At 42.7% G+C, this 19,605-nt stretch overlaps 1 protein-coding gene across 3 annotated transcripts in view; it reads left to right on the top strand.

Annotated features, from left to right (window-relative positions):
• Positions 1-2,130: 2,130 nt before the first annotated feature.
• SLC30A5 (solute carrier family 30 member 5) overlaps positions 2,131-19,605 on the top strand; it is a 40,266-nt gene continuing 22,791 nt past the window's right edge. The window contains exons 1-5 of one of the 3 annotated variants that reach the window (XM_023207900.3): positions 2,145-2,530; positions 9,292-9,414; positions 11,826-11,892; positions 13,668-13,753; positions 17,431-17,518. In XM_023207900.3, the coding sequence (XP_023063668.1) occupies positions 2,445-2,530; positions 9,292-9,414; positions 11,826-11,892; positions 13,668-13,753; positions 17,431-17,518 (450 nt within the window). In that variant the 5' untranslated portion in view covers positions 2,145-2,444. Of the gene's footprint in view, positions 2,531-9,291; positions 9,415-11,825; positions 11,893-13,016; positions 13,778-17,430; positions 17,519-19,605 lie in introns of those variants that run through there. The other 2 variants (XM_023207901.2, XM_023207902.3) reach the window with 2 other exon arrangements.

Below are 19,605 nucleotides of genomic sequence, written 5' to 3'. Positions count from 1 at the left end.
ATTATTATTATTATTATTATTATTATTATTATTATTATTATGACGGAGTTTCACTCTTGTACAATGGCGCGATCTCAGCTCACTGCAACCTGCACCTCCCGGGATCAAGCGATTCTCCTCCTCAGCCGAGTACAGGCATGCACCACCACACCTGGCTAATTTTGTATTTTTAGTAGAGACAGGGTTTCACCATGTTGGTCAGGCTGGTCTCAAGCTCCTGAGCACAGGTGATCCACCTGCCTCAGCCTCCCAAGTGCTGGGATTACAGGCATGAGCCACTGCACCCTCTGCCTATGGAGTACCCGTTCTTTTATTCCTTTACTTTCTTTTTTTTTTTTTTGAGACGGAGTCTCGCTCTGTCGCCCAGGCTGGAGTGCAGTGGCCGGATCTCAGCTCGCTGCAAGCTCCGCCTCCCGGGTTTACGCCATTCTCCTGCCTCAGCCTCCCGAGTAGCTGGGACTACAGCTACTTTTTTAGTAGAGACGGGGTTTCACCGTGTTAGCCAGGATGGTCTCGATCTGCTGACCTCGTGATCCGCCCGTCTCGGCCTCCCAAAGTGCTGGGATTACAGGCTTGAGCCACTGCGCCCGGCCTATTCCTTTACTTTCTTAATCAACTTGCTTTCACTTTACTGTATGGACTTACGCCGAATTCTTTCTTGCGCGAGATCCAAGCTCTCTTGGGGTCTGGATGGGGACCCCTTTTCAGGTAACACTATCTGACCTGTTTTTACAGATGTGCCTGAATTACACAGTTTCACAGGCAGAATTTAAAGAAAATCAATTCTAAAAAAGAAGACAAAACAGTTTGCAGCAACACTTAACAAAATCCTCTTCCTTCTCCTATGTTCTGTCCTTACACACTTAGATTCCAGGGACTCTAACAACGACAGTTACCAGTACTCCAGGCCCCACACAAAAAGCCACAAAAGCAGTCACCTTCCTCAGTTATTTTATTTGATAGATGACCCCAGGCTCCCTGTGGCAAAGAAGAATCCTTTCTTTTTCTTTCTTTTCTTTTCTTATTTTTTTCCCCAGAGACCTTCTTGCTCTGTGTTGCTCAGGCTGGAGTGCAGTAGCATGATCATGCCTTATTGCAACCTTGACCTCCCACGTTCAAGCGATCCTCCTGCCTCTCCCTCCTGAGTGGCTGGGACCATAGGTACATGCCACGCCTGGCTAATTGTTTTTGTATTTTTTGTAGACAGGGTTTTGCCATGTTGCCCAGGATAAGAATGTTTCTTTAGAAATCTGGAAATTGCCTTTACGTTCCCTTAGGAGTAGGAGAGAAGGCCCTGAAGATTCGCACATGGTCACTCCTAGAAAATTGCCCTGGGATAGTTTGCTGAGGAGGCAAATTTTGATCAATACTAGTTTCTTCTCTCCAAAGTCCATCAAAGGCATTGTTCAAAAGAAATGGCTGTACCGCTATTTGTAATGGATTATCTACAGCTTCAAAAATAGTTATCTCTGGCTGGGGGAAGGGCACGTGGACTTTTAAGACTTGAGGCCTTCTTATCACAAAAATGATCCATACTCACAAAAACTTAAGAGGCAGAGGGTATGTTAACCTAGATTAAGAATCCCTAGGCCGAGTGCGGTGGCTCACGCCTGTAATTCCAGCACTTTGGGAGGCCGAGGTGGGTGGATCACCTGAGGTCAGGAGTTCGAGACCAGCCTGACCAACATGGAGAAACCCCGTCTCTACTAAAAATGCAAAATTAGCCAGGCGTGGTGGCACAAGCCTGTAATCCCAGCTACTTGGGAGGCTGAGGCAGGAGAATCACTTGAACCTGGGAGGCGGAGGTTGCAGTGAGCCGAGATCGCGCAATTGCACTCTAGACTGGGCAACAGGAGCGAAATTCCATCTTAAAAAAAAAAAAACAGAAGCCCTAACGCAGAGGAAAAGATTGGTGAACTTTGTTTAATCACACTGGCTGTACATTTTCGACGCCTCCTCCCTCTGCGCTGCAGGAATCCGCTGTACTTCTGACGGCCCATAGGTGGCACTGCAGGGACAGGAAAGTGCACCTGGAGCGCCAACCGCAGAGGCTGATAGGAGGCGGGGCTTCAATGCGCCACAACATGGCAGGAGGAGCCTAAGAAGCGGCGAGGAAAGGCAAGTGTTCCGCTTGCGCAAACGCAAGGCTGGGCACTCCCCTGGGAGTGAGGGTTGCTGGGCCTGATGACGTGGCTTGGCAACGTCCCTACTGGCGCTGCCTCCCGAGAACCTGGCGCCGCCAGAACTGCCCGCGGCCTAGTCCCGACGCGCGTGTGCTAGAGGGCCGGAGCCGGGGGCAGCGGCAGCGGCGGCCCGGCCTGCGGGAACCCGACGGGGCGGCTGCCATGGGGGAGTGACGCGCCTGTGCCCGCTGTTCCGCGACAGCGGCGAGACATGAGGAGACCCCGCGGCAGGGGCAGCGGCGGCGGCTCGTGAGCCCCGGAATGGAGGAGAAATACGGCGGGGACGTGCTGTCCGGCCCCGGCGGCGGCGGCGGCGGCCTCGGGCCGGTGGACTTACCCAGCGCTCGGTAAGGGACCTATCCGAAAGGCAGCGACCGGCTGGGCCGCTCAGGATACACCTTCCCTGGCCTCCGTCCGGTCCCTGCTGACAGCCCGGGACGTCCCGGGGTCGGCGCGCCCGCTTCCTCTGCCTCCCTCCCTGCGCGCAGGCTGCCTCCGGGCTCCCCGGGCCCTTCGGGTGCCCGCTGCAGAATGAAGGCGCTAAAGCCAGAAAGCTTCTGCTTGAATTTCTGGGTTACAAGGCAGTCAGTCAGTCTTAGAACTGCCCGCCAGTTCAAGTGAGAGGTTTTTCTGATCTGTGAGAAGCCTTTCTCTTGGCTGTTTCTCCCTGAAATAGTCTGGTGACTAGTTAACCTTTCTGACGTTTCCCTGCATAAATTAGGGGAAGGTGTCACCATCATCTCTCCAGAGGCGGCGAAACCAAAGTACATACGTGAACTTGGATGTTCAGATTAACTGAGCACATCAAGGGTCCAGCCCTATTTCTTTTTTTATTTTATTCTTAAGTAAGAAATGTGTCTTCGTTGTCAAAAAAAAAAAAAAAAAAAAATCTAAACAGCACAGCAATTCATAGAGTAAAAAGTGAAAATTCCCACTTCCTCTCTCCAATTCTCCCACCAACCCCAAAAGTAAGGGACCAACAGGTGCAGCAACCACTTTCGAGTATGTCCTTCCTAAGTTCTGAGATAGTGTCAAAGATACACAAAATATAGCCCTGCAATTTGACTGGAACTGTGTTCATTGCCTCCAATTTTTACGTGTTCTTCTCATTCTGGAATAAAATACTTTCTTTGATATTTAAAGAAAGTGATAAATGTGATAAATTCTTTAGAACTGTAGTAATAGCATTATAACGTAACCTTTTTTTTTTTTTTTTTTTTGAGACGGAGTTTCACTCTTGTTGCCCAGGCTGGAGTGCAATGGCGCGGTGTCCACTCACCACAACCTCCGCCTCCCGGGTTCAAGCGATTCCCCTGCCGCAGCCTCCCGAGGACGTGGGATTACAGACATAGGCCACCACGCCTGGCTAATGTTTTGTATTTTTAGTAGAGACGAGGTTTCTCCATGTTGGTGTGACTGGTCTCTAACTCCCGACCTCAAGTGATCCGCCTGCCTCGGCCTCCCAAAGTGCTGGGATTACAGGCATGAGCCACCGAGCTGGCCCAACATAAGCATTTTTTATAAAAAGGGAAGAACACCACATAGGACAGAACTTAAAGCAACTGCATTTTTGTAGCATAAATTTAATTTTCTAATCTATTTTGAGTATCTCATTTTGTAAATAACAGCATATCATGTTAATTATTGAGACATGACAACTAAATGCAGTAGGCAATTCGGGTCTGATTTGGTGGGGGAAAAGTGCTTTAAAGGACGTTACTGGGTCAGTTGACAAAATTGTACTATGGACAGTAGATTAGATAAAATATCATATCAGGCCGGGCGCAGGGGCTCACGCCTGTAATCCCAGCACTTTGGAAGGCCAAGGCAGGTGGATCACCAGAGGTCGGGGGTTCGAGACCAGCCTGGCCAACATGGCGAAACCCCGTCTCTACTAAAAATAGCAAAAAAAAAAAAAAAATTAGTTGGACGTGGTGCACGCCTGTAATCCCAGCTACTCAGGAAGCTGAGGCAGGAGAATGGCTTGAACCCAAGAGGCAGAGGTTGTGGTGAGCCGAGATGCATCACTGCACTCCAGCCTGGGTGACAGAGTGAGACTCCGTCTCAAAAAAAAAAAAAGCGTATCACTTAAATTTCCTGAAGTAAACAGCTCTGCTGGTTTTATAAGAGAATGTCCATGTTCTTGGGAAAAACAAGTATTTAAGGATAAAGAAGCATGAAGTATGTAACTTACTCTCAAATAGTCCAGGGGGAAAACCTGTATGTGTGCATTTAGAGAGAGAAAGAATAATAAATCACATGGGATGATACATTAACAATTACAGAGTCCAGGTAAAGGATATACTATTATAACTTTTACGTAAACTGGAAATTATTTTTAAATGAGTAGTTTAAAAGTGTTATTTATTCAAGAGTGTAAAGAGCGTAATGTCTCAGGTAGGGAAATGTGGTAAACAATCCTTTGCTATTTTATTTGTACTATTTACTTAGCAGAGTTGCCCTTCTATTGTAGTTTATTGCAGAATCAAATTCAACTCAGGACTGGTTGAATTTTGATGAATTCCAGGTTGCAAGAGTTTTACTTTATTTCAGGTTGCAAGAGTAAAGGAAGAATGAGGTCCTGGATGGAAAATGTGGAAATTAAAAAGGAGTTTCCCCTCTTAACTCTGCCTCCCATTCTCTCATTTAACTCCAATATCCCAAAAGCCAGGCTTCAACCTTCCAGGAGGACCCTTCTGGAAAACTTACCAAATCTCCAGCAGTTGTCTAGGTATAAAGTAAATGTAGGCTGAAGCAGGAGGATCAGTTGAGCCCTAGAGTTTGAGACCAGCCCTAGTAACATAGTGAGACCCCCATCTCTACAAAATATAAAAATTAGCCAAGCACAGTGGCAGTGCGTGTAGTTCCTGCTACTTGAGAGGCTAAGGCAGAAGGATCACTTGAGCCCAGGAGGTCAAGGCTGCAGTGAGCTATGATCCCATTACTGCACTAGAGCCTGGGTGATAGTGCAAAACCCTGCCCCACCTTCCCCCCCAAAAAAAACCCCCAAAAAAAAACCCCACAAAAAACCAACAACAACAACAAAATAAAGCAAACGTATATGTACTAGAAAAAAATAGAACAAAAAACACCCTTAGAGATTTCAGTGGTTTCTTCCCTTCCTTTCTTCCCTTTTTCTTTCCTTCCCTTCTTCCCTTTTTCTTTCCTTCCCTTCCTTCATTCCTTTCTTTCTTCCCCTTCCGTTTCTTTCTGACAAGGTCGTTTCCTCTGTTGCCCACGATGGAGTGCAGTAAAATAATCATGGCTCACTGCAGTCTCAAACTCCTGGGCTTAAGCAATCCTTCCACCTCAGCCTTCCCAGTATGTGAGACTGCAGGTGTGCACCATCATGCCCAGTTCATTCTGTAATTTTTAGTAGAGATGAAGTCTTGCTATTTTGCCCAGGTTGGTCTCGAACTCCTGGGCTCAAGCAATCCTCCCACCTCAGCCTCCCAAAGTGCTGGAATTACAGGCGTGAGCTACCATACCTGGCCTGGATTATTTGATTTTTTTTTTTTTTTTTTTGAGACGGAGTCTCGCTCTGTCGCCCAGGCTGGAGTGCAGTGGCCAGATCTCAGCTCACTGCAACCTCTGTCTCCCAGGTTCAGGCCATTCTCCTGCCTCAGCCTTCTGAGTAGCTGGGACTACAGGCGCCCGCCACCGCGCCCGGCTAGTTTTTTGTAATTTTTAGTAGAGATGGGGTTTCACCGTGTTAGCCAGGATGGTCTTGATCTCCTGACCTCGTGATCCGCCCGTCTCGGCCTCCCAAAGTGCTTGGATTACAGGCTTGAGCCACCGCGCCTAGCGGATTATTTGATTTTTAAAGTTCCAATTAATGAACTGTTGGGCTAAAGATGAAAAACCAGGCTAAGTAACCTATATTGATAAGCAAAATTATTAATAAGGAGACATTCCTAGTTCATGTTATGAAGGAAAAACAATGGCATCGATTTATCAGGAAGTGAAGATGGGAGAGGAGAGGAAAGGGAGGCTAATTTTTAAAAATTTTTTGGAGAGACGGGGTCTTGCTATATTGCCCAGATTGGTCTTGAACTCCTGGACTCAAGTGATCCTTCTGCCTAGGCTTCCCAGGCATGAGCCACCATGCCTGGCCCATCCTCCCCACCCCTCAATTTATAAACCATTATTTCCCATTAACTAGTCTTGTCAAAAGTTATCAGTGGACTTTTCTGTGAAGGTTTAGAAAATTCCCTGGTTCTAAACGTGGTGGCTCATGCCTGTAATCCTAGCACTTTGGGAGGCCAAGGCAGGTGGATCACCTGAGGTCAGAAATATGAGACCAAAGGCCGGGCGCGGTGGCTCAAGCCTGTAATCCCAGCACTTTGGGAGGCCGAGACGGGCGGATCACGAGGTCAGGAGATCGAGACCATCCTGGCTAACACGGTGAAACCCCGTCTCTACTAAAAATGCAAAAAACTAGCCGGGGAGGTGGCGGGCGTCTGTAGTCCCAGCTACTCCGGAGGCTGAGGCAGGAGAATGGCGTAAACCTGGGAGGCGGAGCTTGCAGTGAGCTGAGATCCGGCCACTGCACTCCAGCCCGGGCGACAGAGCAAGACTCCCTCTCAAAAAAAAAAAAAAAAAAAAAAAGAAGTATGAGACCAGCCTGGCCAACCAACATGGCGAAAACCTGTCTCTACTAAAAATACAAAAATTAGCCTGACATGGTGGCTGGCATCTGTAATCCCAGCTACTCAGGAGGCTGAGGCAGGAGAATCACTTGAACCCAGGGGCAGAAGTTGCAGTGAGCTGAGATTGAAGATAATTCCCTGGTTCTCTAAACCTGGAATTACTGAAATTTGGATTTAGGTTCAAACCTGCCTCTTGGGCTTTGCCTACTGCCGTAGCTCGACAGTTCTCTGGCTAAAAAATAAAAAATCAGTGTGTAATTCAAGTTTAATTCATTCAATAAATACTCAAGTATCTACTATGTAGAAGGCACTATATGGGGGGTTTTAAACAACTCGGACTACCAGCTCATTTATCAGTTGTGTGACCTTGGGCAAATTACTTTTCTATGACTCAGTTTTGTGAAACAGGGATACCACTTCTTGGTTTGTAGGACTGTTGCAAGAATTAAATGAAATGATGTATTCAAAGCACTTGGAACATAGCAGATGCCCAACAAATGTTAGCTGTGACCTTCTGCCCTTCCCCGCAAAGAGGACGTAAAGCAAAATAAACCTTTGTTTAAATTAATCCATGTTTGTAAATTTGGACATAAAAATACCCACAATTAAAGGACTTGTCAACTAGTTTTTGTTGCAGATTATAACTAGTATTTGATTTTTGGTCTATGTAAAGTAAAACTCTTGCAACCAGGAATCCATCAAAATTCAGCCAGTCCTGAGTTGAATTTGATTGATTCTGCAATAAACTACAATAGAAGGGTAACTCTGGTAAGTAAATAGTACAAATAAAATAGCAAAGGATTGTTTACCACATTTCCCTACCTGAGACAATACATCCTTGAATAAATAACACTTTTAAACTACTCATTTAAAAATAATGTCCAGTTTATGTAAAAGTCACAAGAGTAGTATATTCTTTGCCTGGACTCTGTAATTGTTAATGTATCGTCCCATGTGATTTATTCTCTCTCTCTCTAAATGCACACACACAGGTATTTTTTTCCCCTGGACTATTTGACAGTAAGTTACATACTTCATGCTTCTTTATCCTTAAATACTTGTTTTTCCTAAAAACATGGACATTCTCTTATAAAGCCAGCAGAGTTGTCTACTTCAGGAAATTTAAGTGACCTCGCCAGAGGCTATGACTCGTGACTCCTAATAGTCTTTGAGGAGAGAGTTGCCTGCCGGCTGGGCAGGAACCTGGGAATCTGATTACTTGGAAGACTTCCTAGAGATCCTCTTCTTTTCAGCTTCTCATTCCCCTCCTGAGGTGTTTCCAATTCCTGAGCCTTTTTAGGACTCTAGGTCCAGTCAATTGACCTTTCAACCACAACTCTCACTGTAGTCACTTAACAAGGCAGAGGAGGCGCGAACCAAAGGCATTTACCATTCTTCCATTTCTTCCTTTATTGTGGTCTTTTCATTTCATAACAGAATTTAGTTTTTATTTAGTTCTCCTTTTTTGTTTGGAGGAGTTACTAAGTTAGAAAGCAGATAACAAAATAGTCCAACTTGATCAAGAAAATTTTCATTTTTTCTTTGGGCATTTTTTGTTAAAGTAGACTGTATCTATACATAATCATTCATATACATTGAAAAGAAACCCAAAATGTTGTGGTTGGTTGGTTTTTGTTTTGAGACAGAATCTCACTCTGTTATCTAGGCTGAAGTGCAGTGGTGCAGTTTTGACTCACTGCAACCTCTGCCTCCCGGGTTCAAGCGATTCTCTTGCCTCAGCCTCCCAAATGGCTGGGATTTCAGGCACCTGCCACCACGCCCAGCTAATTTTTGTATTTTAGGAGAGGTGAGTTTTCATCATGTTGGCCAGGCTGGTCTTGAGTTCCAGACTTCAGGTGATCCACCCACTTCGGCCTCCCAAAGTGCTGGGATTACAGGCATGAGCGCCCAGCCAGTTTGTACTTTGAGACAGGGTCTCCCTCTGTCGCCCAGGCTGGAGTGCAGTGACACGATCACAGCTCACTGCAACCTCAACCTTCCAGGCTCAGGTGATCCTCCCGAGGAGCCGAGACTGCTGCCATGCGCCGAATGCCTGGCTAATTCTTAGTATTTTTTGTAGAGATAGGCTTTCGCCATGTTGCCCAGGCTGGTCTCAAGCTACTGCACCTGGCCTCAAAATGTTAACAGTAGGTTGGGCGTGGTGGCTCACACCTGTAATCCCAGCACTTTGGAAGACCAAGGCTGGAGGATCGCTTGACCCAAGGAGTTCGAGACCAGCCTGGGCAACACATTGAGACCCCGTCTCTATGATTTAAAAAAAAAAAAAGTCAACAGTAATTATCATGTGGATGGTGAGTTGTTTGGGAACTTTGTTTTGTTTCATTTTTTGTTTATTTATATTTCTATGGTTTCTGTAATGACCTCGTTTAAAAAACCAGATTGATGAGTTCCTTGTAATTTCAATGATACTAAAAATTGTTTCTGCTTTTATTTTTCAGATTAACAAAATACATTGTGTTATTATGTTTCACTAAATTTTTGAAGGCTGTCGGACTTTTCGAATCATATGATCTCCTAAAAGCTGTTCACATTGTTCAATTCATTTTTATATTAAAACTTGGGTGAGTGTGTGGATTTTTTTTTCTTGATATTTTTTATTTCTTTGAAAATCCTTTTTTAACAGAGTATCTTTAAGAAACTTTACATGCAATATTTTGTTTTGTTTGTTCCTCCTGACAAGTATTTGATAAATTTTTTCAACTGGGAGTATACTTAAGATTAGAGATACAAAGAGACTGACAAGAAAAGGGATTGTTGTGCTCTAATCACTTGCCTAAACACAGACGTTGATGAGATTTTTGCAAGTTGATTTTAATATCTGGCTTAATAGAGGATAGCCAGATTCTCATAAGTGCCTCAGCATTGAACCTGTTGCAGTATTAGCAATTTCGGCCTACACTCCTGGGAGAATAAGAGTGAAAGGGGCAGATAATGTCTTGGTATTTTTATGAAAATGCTTTTAACCTTGCTGACTTCCTGAAAAGGTCTCAGGGACAGTAGGGATTCCTACACTATTTGACACAACCCAATCTTCAAACAGGCACAGGGTGTTATCTGAGGCCTGTCTTGGAACAAATATTCCTTATTTTCTAAGTTACCATGGTTGGGCTGTGTTCACTACATAATCCTTTCTTAGTACAGCCCTCATACAGTATGAACATTAAATTATTCTACTTATAAGAAATGCTTTTTTTTTTCTTTTTTGAGACACAGTCTCACTCTGTCGCCAGGCTGGAGTGCAGTGGCATGATCTTGGCTCACTGGAAGATCACGGCCTCCCGGGTTCAAGCAGTTCTCCTGCCTCAGCCTCCTGAGTAGCTGGAACTACAGGTGCTCACCACCATGCCCAGCTAATTTTTGTATTTTTAACAGAGACAGGGTTTCACCATGTTGGCCAGGATGGTCTCAATCTCTTGACCTTGTGATCCGCCCGCCTTAGCCTCCCAAAGTGCTGGGATTACAGGCATGAGCCACCACGCCCAGCCTACATATAAGAAATTCTGAATAAAGATTTCTTGGATCTTGAGATTGATAGTGACCACCCTCTCTGTTAATAAAAACCTATTAAAGACTCTTGGGAGTCAGCTGGGCACGGTGGCTCACGCCTGTATTCCCAGCACTTGGGGAGGCCGAAGGGGATGGATCACCTGAGGTCAGGAGTTGGAGACCAGCCTGGCCAACGTGGTGAAACCCTATCTCTACTAAAAATACAAAAATTAACCAAGCATGGTGGCACATGTCTATAGTCCCAGCTACTAGGGGGGCTGAGACAGGAGGATAGCTTGAACCTGGGAGGCGGAAGTTGCAGTGAGCTGAGATTGCGCCATTGCACTCTAGCCTGGGCAACAGAGCGAGACTCCATTTAAAAAAAAAAAAACAAAAAAACACTCTTGGAAGTATAATGGTAATTTGGGAAATAGATTATTGATTAAGAAATATTAAGCCACCAGTTATGTGCTTTATTTATTTATTTATTTATTTATTTATTTATTTATTTAGAGACAGTCTGGCTCGGTTGCCCAGGCTGGAGTGCAGTGGCTCAGTCTCAACTCACTGCAGCCTCTGCCTCCTGGGTTCAAGCAATTCTGCCTCAGCCTCCCAAGTAGCTAGGATTACAGGTGTGTCCCACCATGGCTGGCTAATTTTTGTATTTTTTTTTTAGTAGACACGGGATTTTGCCATGTTGACCAGGCTGGTCTCCAACTCCTGACCTCAGGTGATCTGCCCACCTCAGCCGCCCAAAGTGCTGGGGTTATAGGCTTGAGCCACCATGCCTGGCCAAGTTGTGTGCATTTTTATACAACTGTTTTGGCAATGTGAAAGGTAGGGATGTATAATTAGTAATTTCTTCATTTTCATTATACTATTTCAAGATTTATTACTGAATTTTAGAGAAAATAGGAATTATTTTCTTTGGTATTTTAAGATATAAAAAAACTTGCGACTCCTTTTGTGGCTTGTTAGCTGGTTCTGAAGACAGAAAATAAGAGTTCTTGGCCAGGCGTGGTTGCTCATGCCTGTTTTCGCAGCAGTTTGGGAGGCCAAGGAAGGCAGATCAACCGAGGTCAGGAGTTTGAGACCAGCCTGGCCAACATGTTGAAACCCCGTCTCTACTAAAAATACAAAAAATTGTCTGGGCGTGGTGGCGCGCGCCTACAATCCCGGCTACTCAGGAGGCTGAGGCAGGAGAATTGCTTGAACCTAGGAGGCGGAGGTTGCAGTGAGCCAAGATCGCGCCACTGCACTCCAGCCTGGCAACAGAGCAAGACTCTATCTCAAAAAAAAAAAAAAAAGTTCTCTAAATGTTGAAAAGGAGTTTTACTAAAATGAGTATAATTCTCCAGTATGATTTATTCAGAGGATAACACTTCAAGTTCTGGCATATTTGTTTAAAGTAAGTGTCTTTACTTAAAACCATATCTTGTGTTTAATATTGATTAATATTAATATATTAATGTTTCAATATTTACAGGACTGCATTTTTTATGGTTTTGTTTCAAAAGCCATTTTCTTCTGGGAAAACTATTACCAAACACCAGGTAAGATCTTTGCAGAATCTTTTATTCCTAGCAGCTTCTCGTTTAGTGGGCCAGGATGCAATGCTTATTTTTTGATAATGGGCACTTAATGAATAATTTAAGATATGCCGAAGAACAATTTTAGAGTTAACTTGCTCTTGTCTTTTCTGAATGGAGACTTTAAACCATAAAGTACTAAGATCATGAAATGTTTTTAAAAAAAAAAAGAGGCCCAGGCACGGTGGCTCAAGCCTGTAATCCCAGCACTTTGGGAGGCCGAGGCGGGCAGATCACGAGGTCAGGAGATCGAGACCATCCTGGCTAACCCGGTGAAACCCCATCTCTACTAAAAAATACAAAAAACTAGCCAGGCGAGGTGGTGGGCGCCTGTAGTCCCAGCTACTCGGGAGGCTGAGGCAGGAGAATGGCGGGAACCCGGGAGGCGGAGCTTGCAGTGAGCTGAGATCTGGCCACTGCACTCCAGCCTGGGCGACAGAGCGAGACTCCGTCCCAAAAAAAAAAAAAAAAAGAGGCTAAAAAAAATTATAAAGCATTCATGTAATTGTTTTCTTCAGTACACACTTCTTATTCTGAAAAACTTACAAATTGGACATGAAAGCATGCCCAAGAGCCTAGTACAAATGTCACTGGAAAGCTGACAAAGCATAGGGGTTAAGAGTGAGGTTTCTGGAGTCAAAGGTGTGTTCTGTCTGTCCTCCTTACTGACCCTTACTTTGGGCGAGTTACTTGATTTCTCTCTACCTTAATTTGCTCACCTGTAAAATGGTGATAATAGTAACTTCCTAATGGAACTGTGAGGAAGAAATGAATTAATACTTATGAAGTTTTTGGAATGATGCCTCATCATTGTGACACCCTCATGATCATTGTCACTATTCTCTTTAGGCAGCTGTGGTTCATACTAGAACTGTCCTACATTTTGCATAATCATCTCACATCATCACTTCTTTGAGCAGCAGTTATACCATACTACATGTTTGCTTTATGCCATGACTTACAAACCTGTGTCATAATTTTTTTATTAGAAAGACAAATTTAAGTACTTCTGTTTCAGAGACCAAGAACATTTTTTAAAATAGGATTAACAGTCTAAGCCCCATCTTAACTTTTTTCTCTGCTTTCAGATAATTGGGTCACTAAAAATTCCTGGTAGAAAAGAATTTAAAGACAAAAAGTTAAGTGATCCTAGGAAACTAGGGAGAAACTGAGAAATCATAAAATTGTACTCTGAAGAAAAAGATTTCAAAATCTACCAGCAGACAAGAATATAGATAATGGAAAACAGAATACTGTCCTTTTTTTTTTTTGAGGAAGAGTCTTGCTCCATCGCCCAGGCTGCAGTGCGGTGGCGCAGTCTCGGCTCACTGCAACCTCCACCTCCCAGGCTCAAGCGATTCTCCTGCCTCAGCCTCCTGAGTAGCTGGGATTACAGGCATCTGTCACCACACCCAGCTGATTTTTGTATTTTTAGTACAGACAGGGTTTCACCATATTGGCCAGCCTGGTCTTGAACTCCTGACCTCAGGTGATCCACCTGCCTCAGCCTCACAAAGTGCTAGGATACAGGCATGAGCCACCGCACCCAGCCCAGAATACTGTCTTGGAAATCTAGACTCAGTCAAGGGATCTTATGTGTTCTACTTAATTTCAAAATACGTAATTATTTCACCTTTAAAATATTTGTTATTATTATCTTTCTGTATTTTATTTAAAATTGGGATATATAGCAAAATATATGTGACTGAAATTTTTAATTTTTTTGTTTCCATTTATAGTGGATCAAAATATTTAAACATGCAGTTGCTGGGTGTATTATTTCACTCTTGTGGTTTTTTGGCCTCACTCTTTGTGGACCACTAAGGTAAATAAAAATGCGTATTTTGAATGTGTTTGTATTTCTTCATTTTGAATATTGTTTTTGTTCCACTGTGTTTTATGTCAAATATTTATCTGTGCAAATGTGTCTGGCACTTTTATAGCATCAGAGAGAATTCAACAAATAGAAGAAACCTGTTGAGTTTCTGGACTAGTTCTTTGGTGAATACCATTAATAAATTTATTCATGATTTGTCATAGATATTTTACTAGTTAGAATTCCAAGTTTCAGAAAATTTTTAGCATATACGGCTTTTTAATCATTTATTCGTGATCCCTGTTAACAGCTTAGAAGCTATAATAAAAGGTCTGAAGTGGTAAATAAAATCAGCCAATAAGAAGGAGAACAAAATCTCTAAAAGCACTCATTTTTTTGCACAGTTTTGCAAGTACTCTCATAAATAAACGTCTCAGAAGTAGTATATCAGTTATCAGATTAAATGCGTGGTGGATAAAGTAAACTACTCCCATTTCGTATTTCCCTAGATCTATATAGATTAGTCTTTTTCTGCAAGTGGACTGGTTTAAGGAGGAAATGCTTAGCAACCATTTGATAGGAGTTGTATCATGCAGCTGTGTATGAGCATTCTTTTAACATTTCCCCATCTGTGAAGGATTTTACTTAGTGAATAAGTGTAAGAAAAAAATGCCTTGCCATGAGAGTGAGAGGTAAGGAGTGAAATGAAGAATGTTCTTGACCAGCACTGTGGCTCACACCTATAACGCTAGCACTTTGGGAGGCCAAGGGGTGGATCATTTGAAGTTAGGAGTTGGACACCACCCTAGCCAACATAACGAAATCCCGCCTTTATTAAAAAATATACAAAAATTAGCCAGAAATCACTTGAACTCAGGAGGCGAAGGTTGCAGTGAGCCAAGATCACACCACTGCACTGCAGCCTAGGCAACAGAGCGAGACTCCATCTCAAAAAAAAAAAAAAATGTTCTAAAGCAGGGATCCCCCACTCCCTAGCTACAGACCAATATGGCTTCGTAACCCAATAGGAACCAGGCCACAGAGCAGGAGGTGAGCCATGGGGGAGCAAGCATTACTGCGTGAGCTCTGCCTCCTGTCAGATCAGCACTGGCATTAGATTCTCATCGGAGCACAAACCCTATTGTGAACTGTGCATGGGAGGGATCTCGGTTGTATGCTCCTTATGAGAATCTAATGTCTGATGATCTGAGGTGGAACAGTTTCATCCTGAAACATCCCCCCACCACTGCTGTCTGGAAAAATTATCCTCCAGGAAACCAGACCCTGGTTCCAAAAAATTTGGAGACCACTGTTGTAAAGGATCTCACTCAGAATAGTGGGGTAGACAGAGTGGAAAGTGAAAGGTGAGAAATGTGGAAATGCCTTGTGAAAAGTCCCCCCCTCATGGCCAATAGAATAGCTTCTGGATTGGGATCCCTTTGACTTGTTTGCTATGTACGTTGTCAGATGCAGAGTAGGTATAATTGGAAATGTCATATCTCTAGCCGCAGCTGCAGCTTGGAGGGGTGAGAAAGCTAGCTGAATTTCCTAGCGTAGGAAGAGGTTTTTCACCTTATGCTTGAATATAATTGAATATGATTGAGTGCTGCTGTTGCTTATCATCTGCAATATTTTAAATTTGTTATTCATGAAGTTATGTTTTGATTCTTGTGTTACTATATCACTGTCCTTTTGTGTTACAATAAGGAGGGAAAGAGGAAGTACTTACATTTTTACTTGGCTCCCTATTTGGTCATCTAGCTCCTAACCTTATCACTACCAACACTGCCCTCTCATTCTTCTACTAAAACCATCATGCAGTTTCTCAGTTGCAAAATCTTTCATCCCAGCACATTGGGAGGCCGAAGTGGGCAGATTACTTGAGCCCAGAAGTTCGAGACCAGCCTGGACAACATGGCAAAATCCCATCTCTACAAAAAATACAAAAAATTAGCCAGTCATGGTGCTGCGTGCATGTGATCCCAGCTACCCAGAAGGCTGAGGTGGAAGAGATCACCTGACCTCAGGAGGTAGAAGCTTAACCTTAGCATACTTTACTCTTTTGTAAAAACAGCTTAAAATATAAACACATTGTACAACTGTACAAAAATACTTTCTTTCTTTATGTCCTTATTCTATGACTTTTTTCTGTTTTTAATTTTTTTTCAACTTTTTTTGTTTTTTTGGAGACAGGATCTTACTCTGTTGTTCAAGCTAGAATATATGGCACAATCTTGGCTTACTGCAACCTCCGTCTCCTTGGATCAAGGGATCCTCCCACCTCAGCCTCACCAGTAGCTGGGACTACAGGCACCTACCACCACACCTGGCTAACTTTTGTATCTTTTTTGATAGAGAGCAGGTTTCCCCACGTTGCCTAGGCTGGTCTCAAACTCCTGGGCTCAAGGATCCACCCTTCTCGCCCTCCCAAAGTGCTGGGATTACAGGCATGAGCCACTACTCCTGGCACTTTTTTTGTTAAAAACTAAGATATGCACGCATTAGCCTATACCTACACAGGGTCAGGATTATCAATATTACCGTCTTCCACCTCCACATCTTGTCCCAATAGAAAGTTTTCAGGGTCGGTAACATGCAAGGAATTGTCATTTCCTATGATAACAATGCCGCCTTCTGGGATACCTCCTGAAGGACCTGCCTGAAGCTATTTTACAGTTAACTTTTTTTTTTTTGAAACCACTATTTGAAGTCAAAGGATATAGTTACCTTTGTTTTTGACAAGCAAAAGTACATTCTAAAGTAATTAAAAGTATAGTATAATAAACACCTAAACCTAAACCAGTAGCATAGTCATGTATTATCATTATACAGTCTTATGTTCTGTATATAATTGTATGTACTGTATTATATGACTGGCAGTGCAGTAGGTTTGTTTACACCAGCATCACCAGAAACACATGAGTAATGCATTAACGCTAGGTGATTGGAATTTTTCAGCTCCATTATAATCTTACGGGACCACCATTGTATATATGTGGTCTATCATTGACCAAAATGATATTATACAGCACATGGCTATACGTTGCCTGTAAATTTTTTTTTTTTTTTTTTTTTTTTTTTTGAGATGAAGTCTTGTTCTGTCACCAGGCTGGAGTGCAGTGGCCCAATCTTGGCTTACTGCAACCTCCACCTCCCGAGTTCAAGTGATTCTCCTGCCTCAGCCTCCTGAGTAGCCTCCTGAGTAGATTACAGGCCCATGCCACCATGCCCAGCTAATTTTTGTATATTTAGTAGAGACAGGGTTTCACTATGTTGGCCAGAGTGGTCTCGATCTCTTGACCTCGTGATGCGCCTGCCTCGGCCTCCCAAAGTGCTGGGATTATAGGCGTGAGCCACTGCACCCAGCCACATTGCCTGTATTTTTTGGCTTACTGCAGACAGTGCTGGTATGAGCAACCTTGTAAGTGTTACCTGATACATATCTATACAAGAATAAGAAATCTGTATGATGTAATTCTATGAGGGGTATGATTGGGTATTTGTAGCTTCAGTCTTTCTAAGGTAGATAATGCCAAACTATTTTCTAAAGCGGTTGTACCTATTTATTTTTCTTAAGTTTTGTGAAATCAAGGGGAAATGTTTTTCTTTCTCTAACTCTAGTTGAATTCATGTGTCTTGATAAAGATAAATTACATTTCATGAATGATAATGTTTTATTTTTGTAGGACTTTGCTGCTATTTGAACACAGTGATATTGTTGTCATTTCACTACTCAGTGTTTTGTTCACCAGTTCTGGAGGAGGACCAGCAAAGGTAGAATTTTCCATTATCAGTTACTTGGAAATGGAAAGTATGTATGTCATATATTATCCAAAGGAATAAAATCTTATCTTTTATCATTTAAGAGAATGCAGGGAGGCTGAGCGTGATGGCTCACGCCTGCAATCCCAACACTGTGGGAGGCTGAGGTGAGCAAATTACATGAGGTCAGGAGCTTGAAACCAGCCTAGCCAACATGGTGAAATCCCGTCTCTACTAAAAATGCAAAAATTAGCTGGGCATGATGACGGGCACCTATAATCTCAGCTACTCTGGAGGCTGAGGCACGAGAATTGTTTGAACCCACAGGCGGAGGTTACAGTGAGCTGAGATCACGCCACTGCACTCCAACCTGGGCGATAGAGTGAGACTCGGCCTCAAAAAAAAAAAACAAAAAACAAAAACGGGCTTTTTCTGCTAGTTTTACATTTTTCTTACAAATTTTTTTTGTTTTTGAAGAATTCTGTAAGTTTACAAAAATAGATGTTTGTAAAAATATAAAATAATCTGTAGTTGAAGAAATTTATGAACATGAAAACAGTGGAAAATGATCTTGAAATGATTATAGATTCCTAGGAAGTTGCTAAAATAGTACATAGAGGACCCTCACCCTTCATTTAGTTTCCCCCAAAGGTAACTTCTTAACCAAATCAAGTACACTATCAAAACCAGGCAATTAGACCTAGTATTTCATATCACAATAGGGTGACCATAATCAATAATAATTGTACATTTAAAATAACTATAAGAGTGTAATTGAATTATTTGTAACACAAAAGCTAAATGCTCGAGGGGATGGATACCCCGTTTTACATGATGTGATTATACACATTGCATGCCTATATCAAAACATGTCAAGTACCCCATAAATACATATACCCACAAAAATTAAAAAAAAAAAAAATAGGAAATTGAAATTGGTGCAATCCATAGACCTTACGCAGATTTTACCAATTTTACATACAATCATGTGTGTGCATGTGTGTATGTATGCATGTAGGTCTATGAAATTTTATCATGTGTAGATTTGTGTAACCATTACAAGCAAGATAGACAACTGATGCATCACCACAATGATCTCTTTCATGTTGTATTCATGCACCTTTCCCCCAAACCCCCTACTCATTCTTAAACCCATAAATCATTTTTGAAAAATAACTAAAAACTTGTTAAATTTAAATTATGATGAACATTTATCTAACATTTTGCCACCTAAGCATTCCTGTTCATCCTAAGTGATTCAAGTATTATCCTTTTGTTAAATGAGCTACCAATCTACAGTTCCAAACTGTTAGAACTATACAGTGTTTCTGTTTTACCAAATTAAACACTTCCTTGCTGGGTCTGACTGGCAGACCCTGACTGAACGACAAATGCACTCAGACACAGGTATTAGTGAAGGAGTGGGCTAGGGGACCAGGCTACTTACAGACCCTAAGGAGGGTGCTATAAAGAGTCAGCAGCTGTGGCTTTGACAAGCTGGCGTTGCGGGCATTTATTCAGTATAGATTTAATGACAAAGGCTTAAATCAACGTGCTTTGTGGGTAAATAATATTGCTGACCCCCTACGTAGAGAGCAGTCTTGAGTGCAAATGATCAAAGGTCAGTTTTAGGACAACATGAGTAAACAAGCTATTTAGATAAACTCCTGTACATTCCCTTGTATCTAAGCCTAAGCTTTTAGGCTTCTGATAAGAGAATCTGGCTGCCTTCAGTAAAAGTATCTCAAAACTTGCAAAACCCCCTGGCCTTCCAAGAAGGTTTGCTTCTGTTCCTGTAATTTCTCCCACTACCAAGACCGATCTCCCACACTTGCTGTGCATGGTGCATTTTCCTAGACATAGAGGAAAGGATACATAAAGACAAATACAGTGTAATAGTCCCTAGTCTGAAAGGGACTTTCAAGCAAAGTAGTGGAAGGAGATAAATGAAGTAATGAAGTGAACAAAGTAATACGCCAAGTAGAGCAGAGTAAAAGAATACTCTGCCTGCAGATTTCAAACTGGGTCATTAGTATTAAAGCAGGGGCCACTGTTTAATCCTTTCCCCTCACTAATAGAGTACTCCAAAATAAATTTCA

The sequence above is a fragment of the Piliocolobus tephrosceles genome, chromosome 4 (genome assembly GCF_002776525.5).
Source record: "Piliocolobus tephrosceles isolate RC106 chromosome 4, ASM277652v3, whole genome shotgun sequence".
Lineage (NCBI taxonomy): Eukaryota > Metazoa > Chordata > Mammalia > Primates > Cercopithecidae > Piliocolobus > Piliocolobus tephrosceles.
This window is presented reverse-complemented; position numbering and strand designations above follow the sequence as displayed.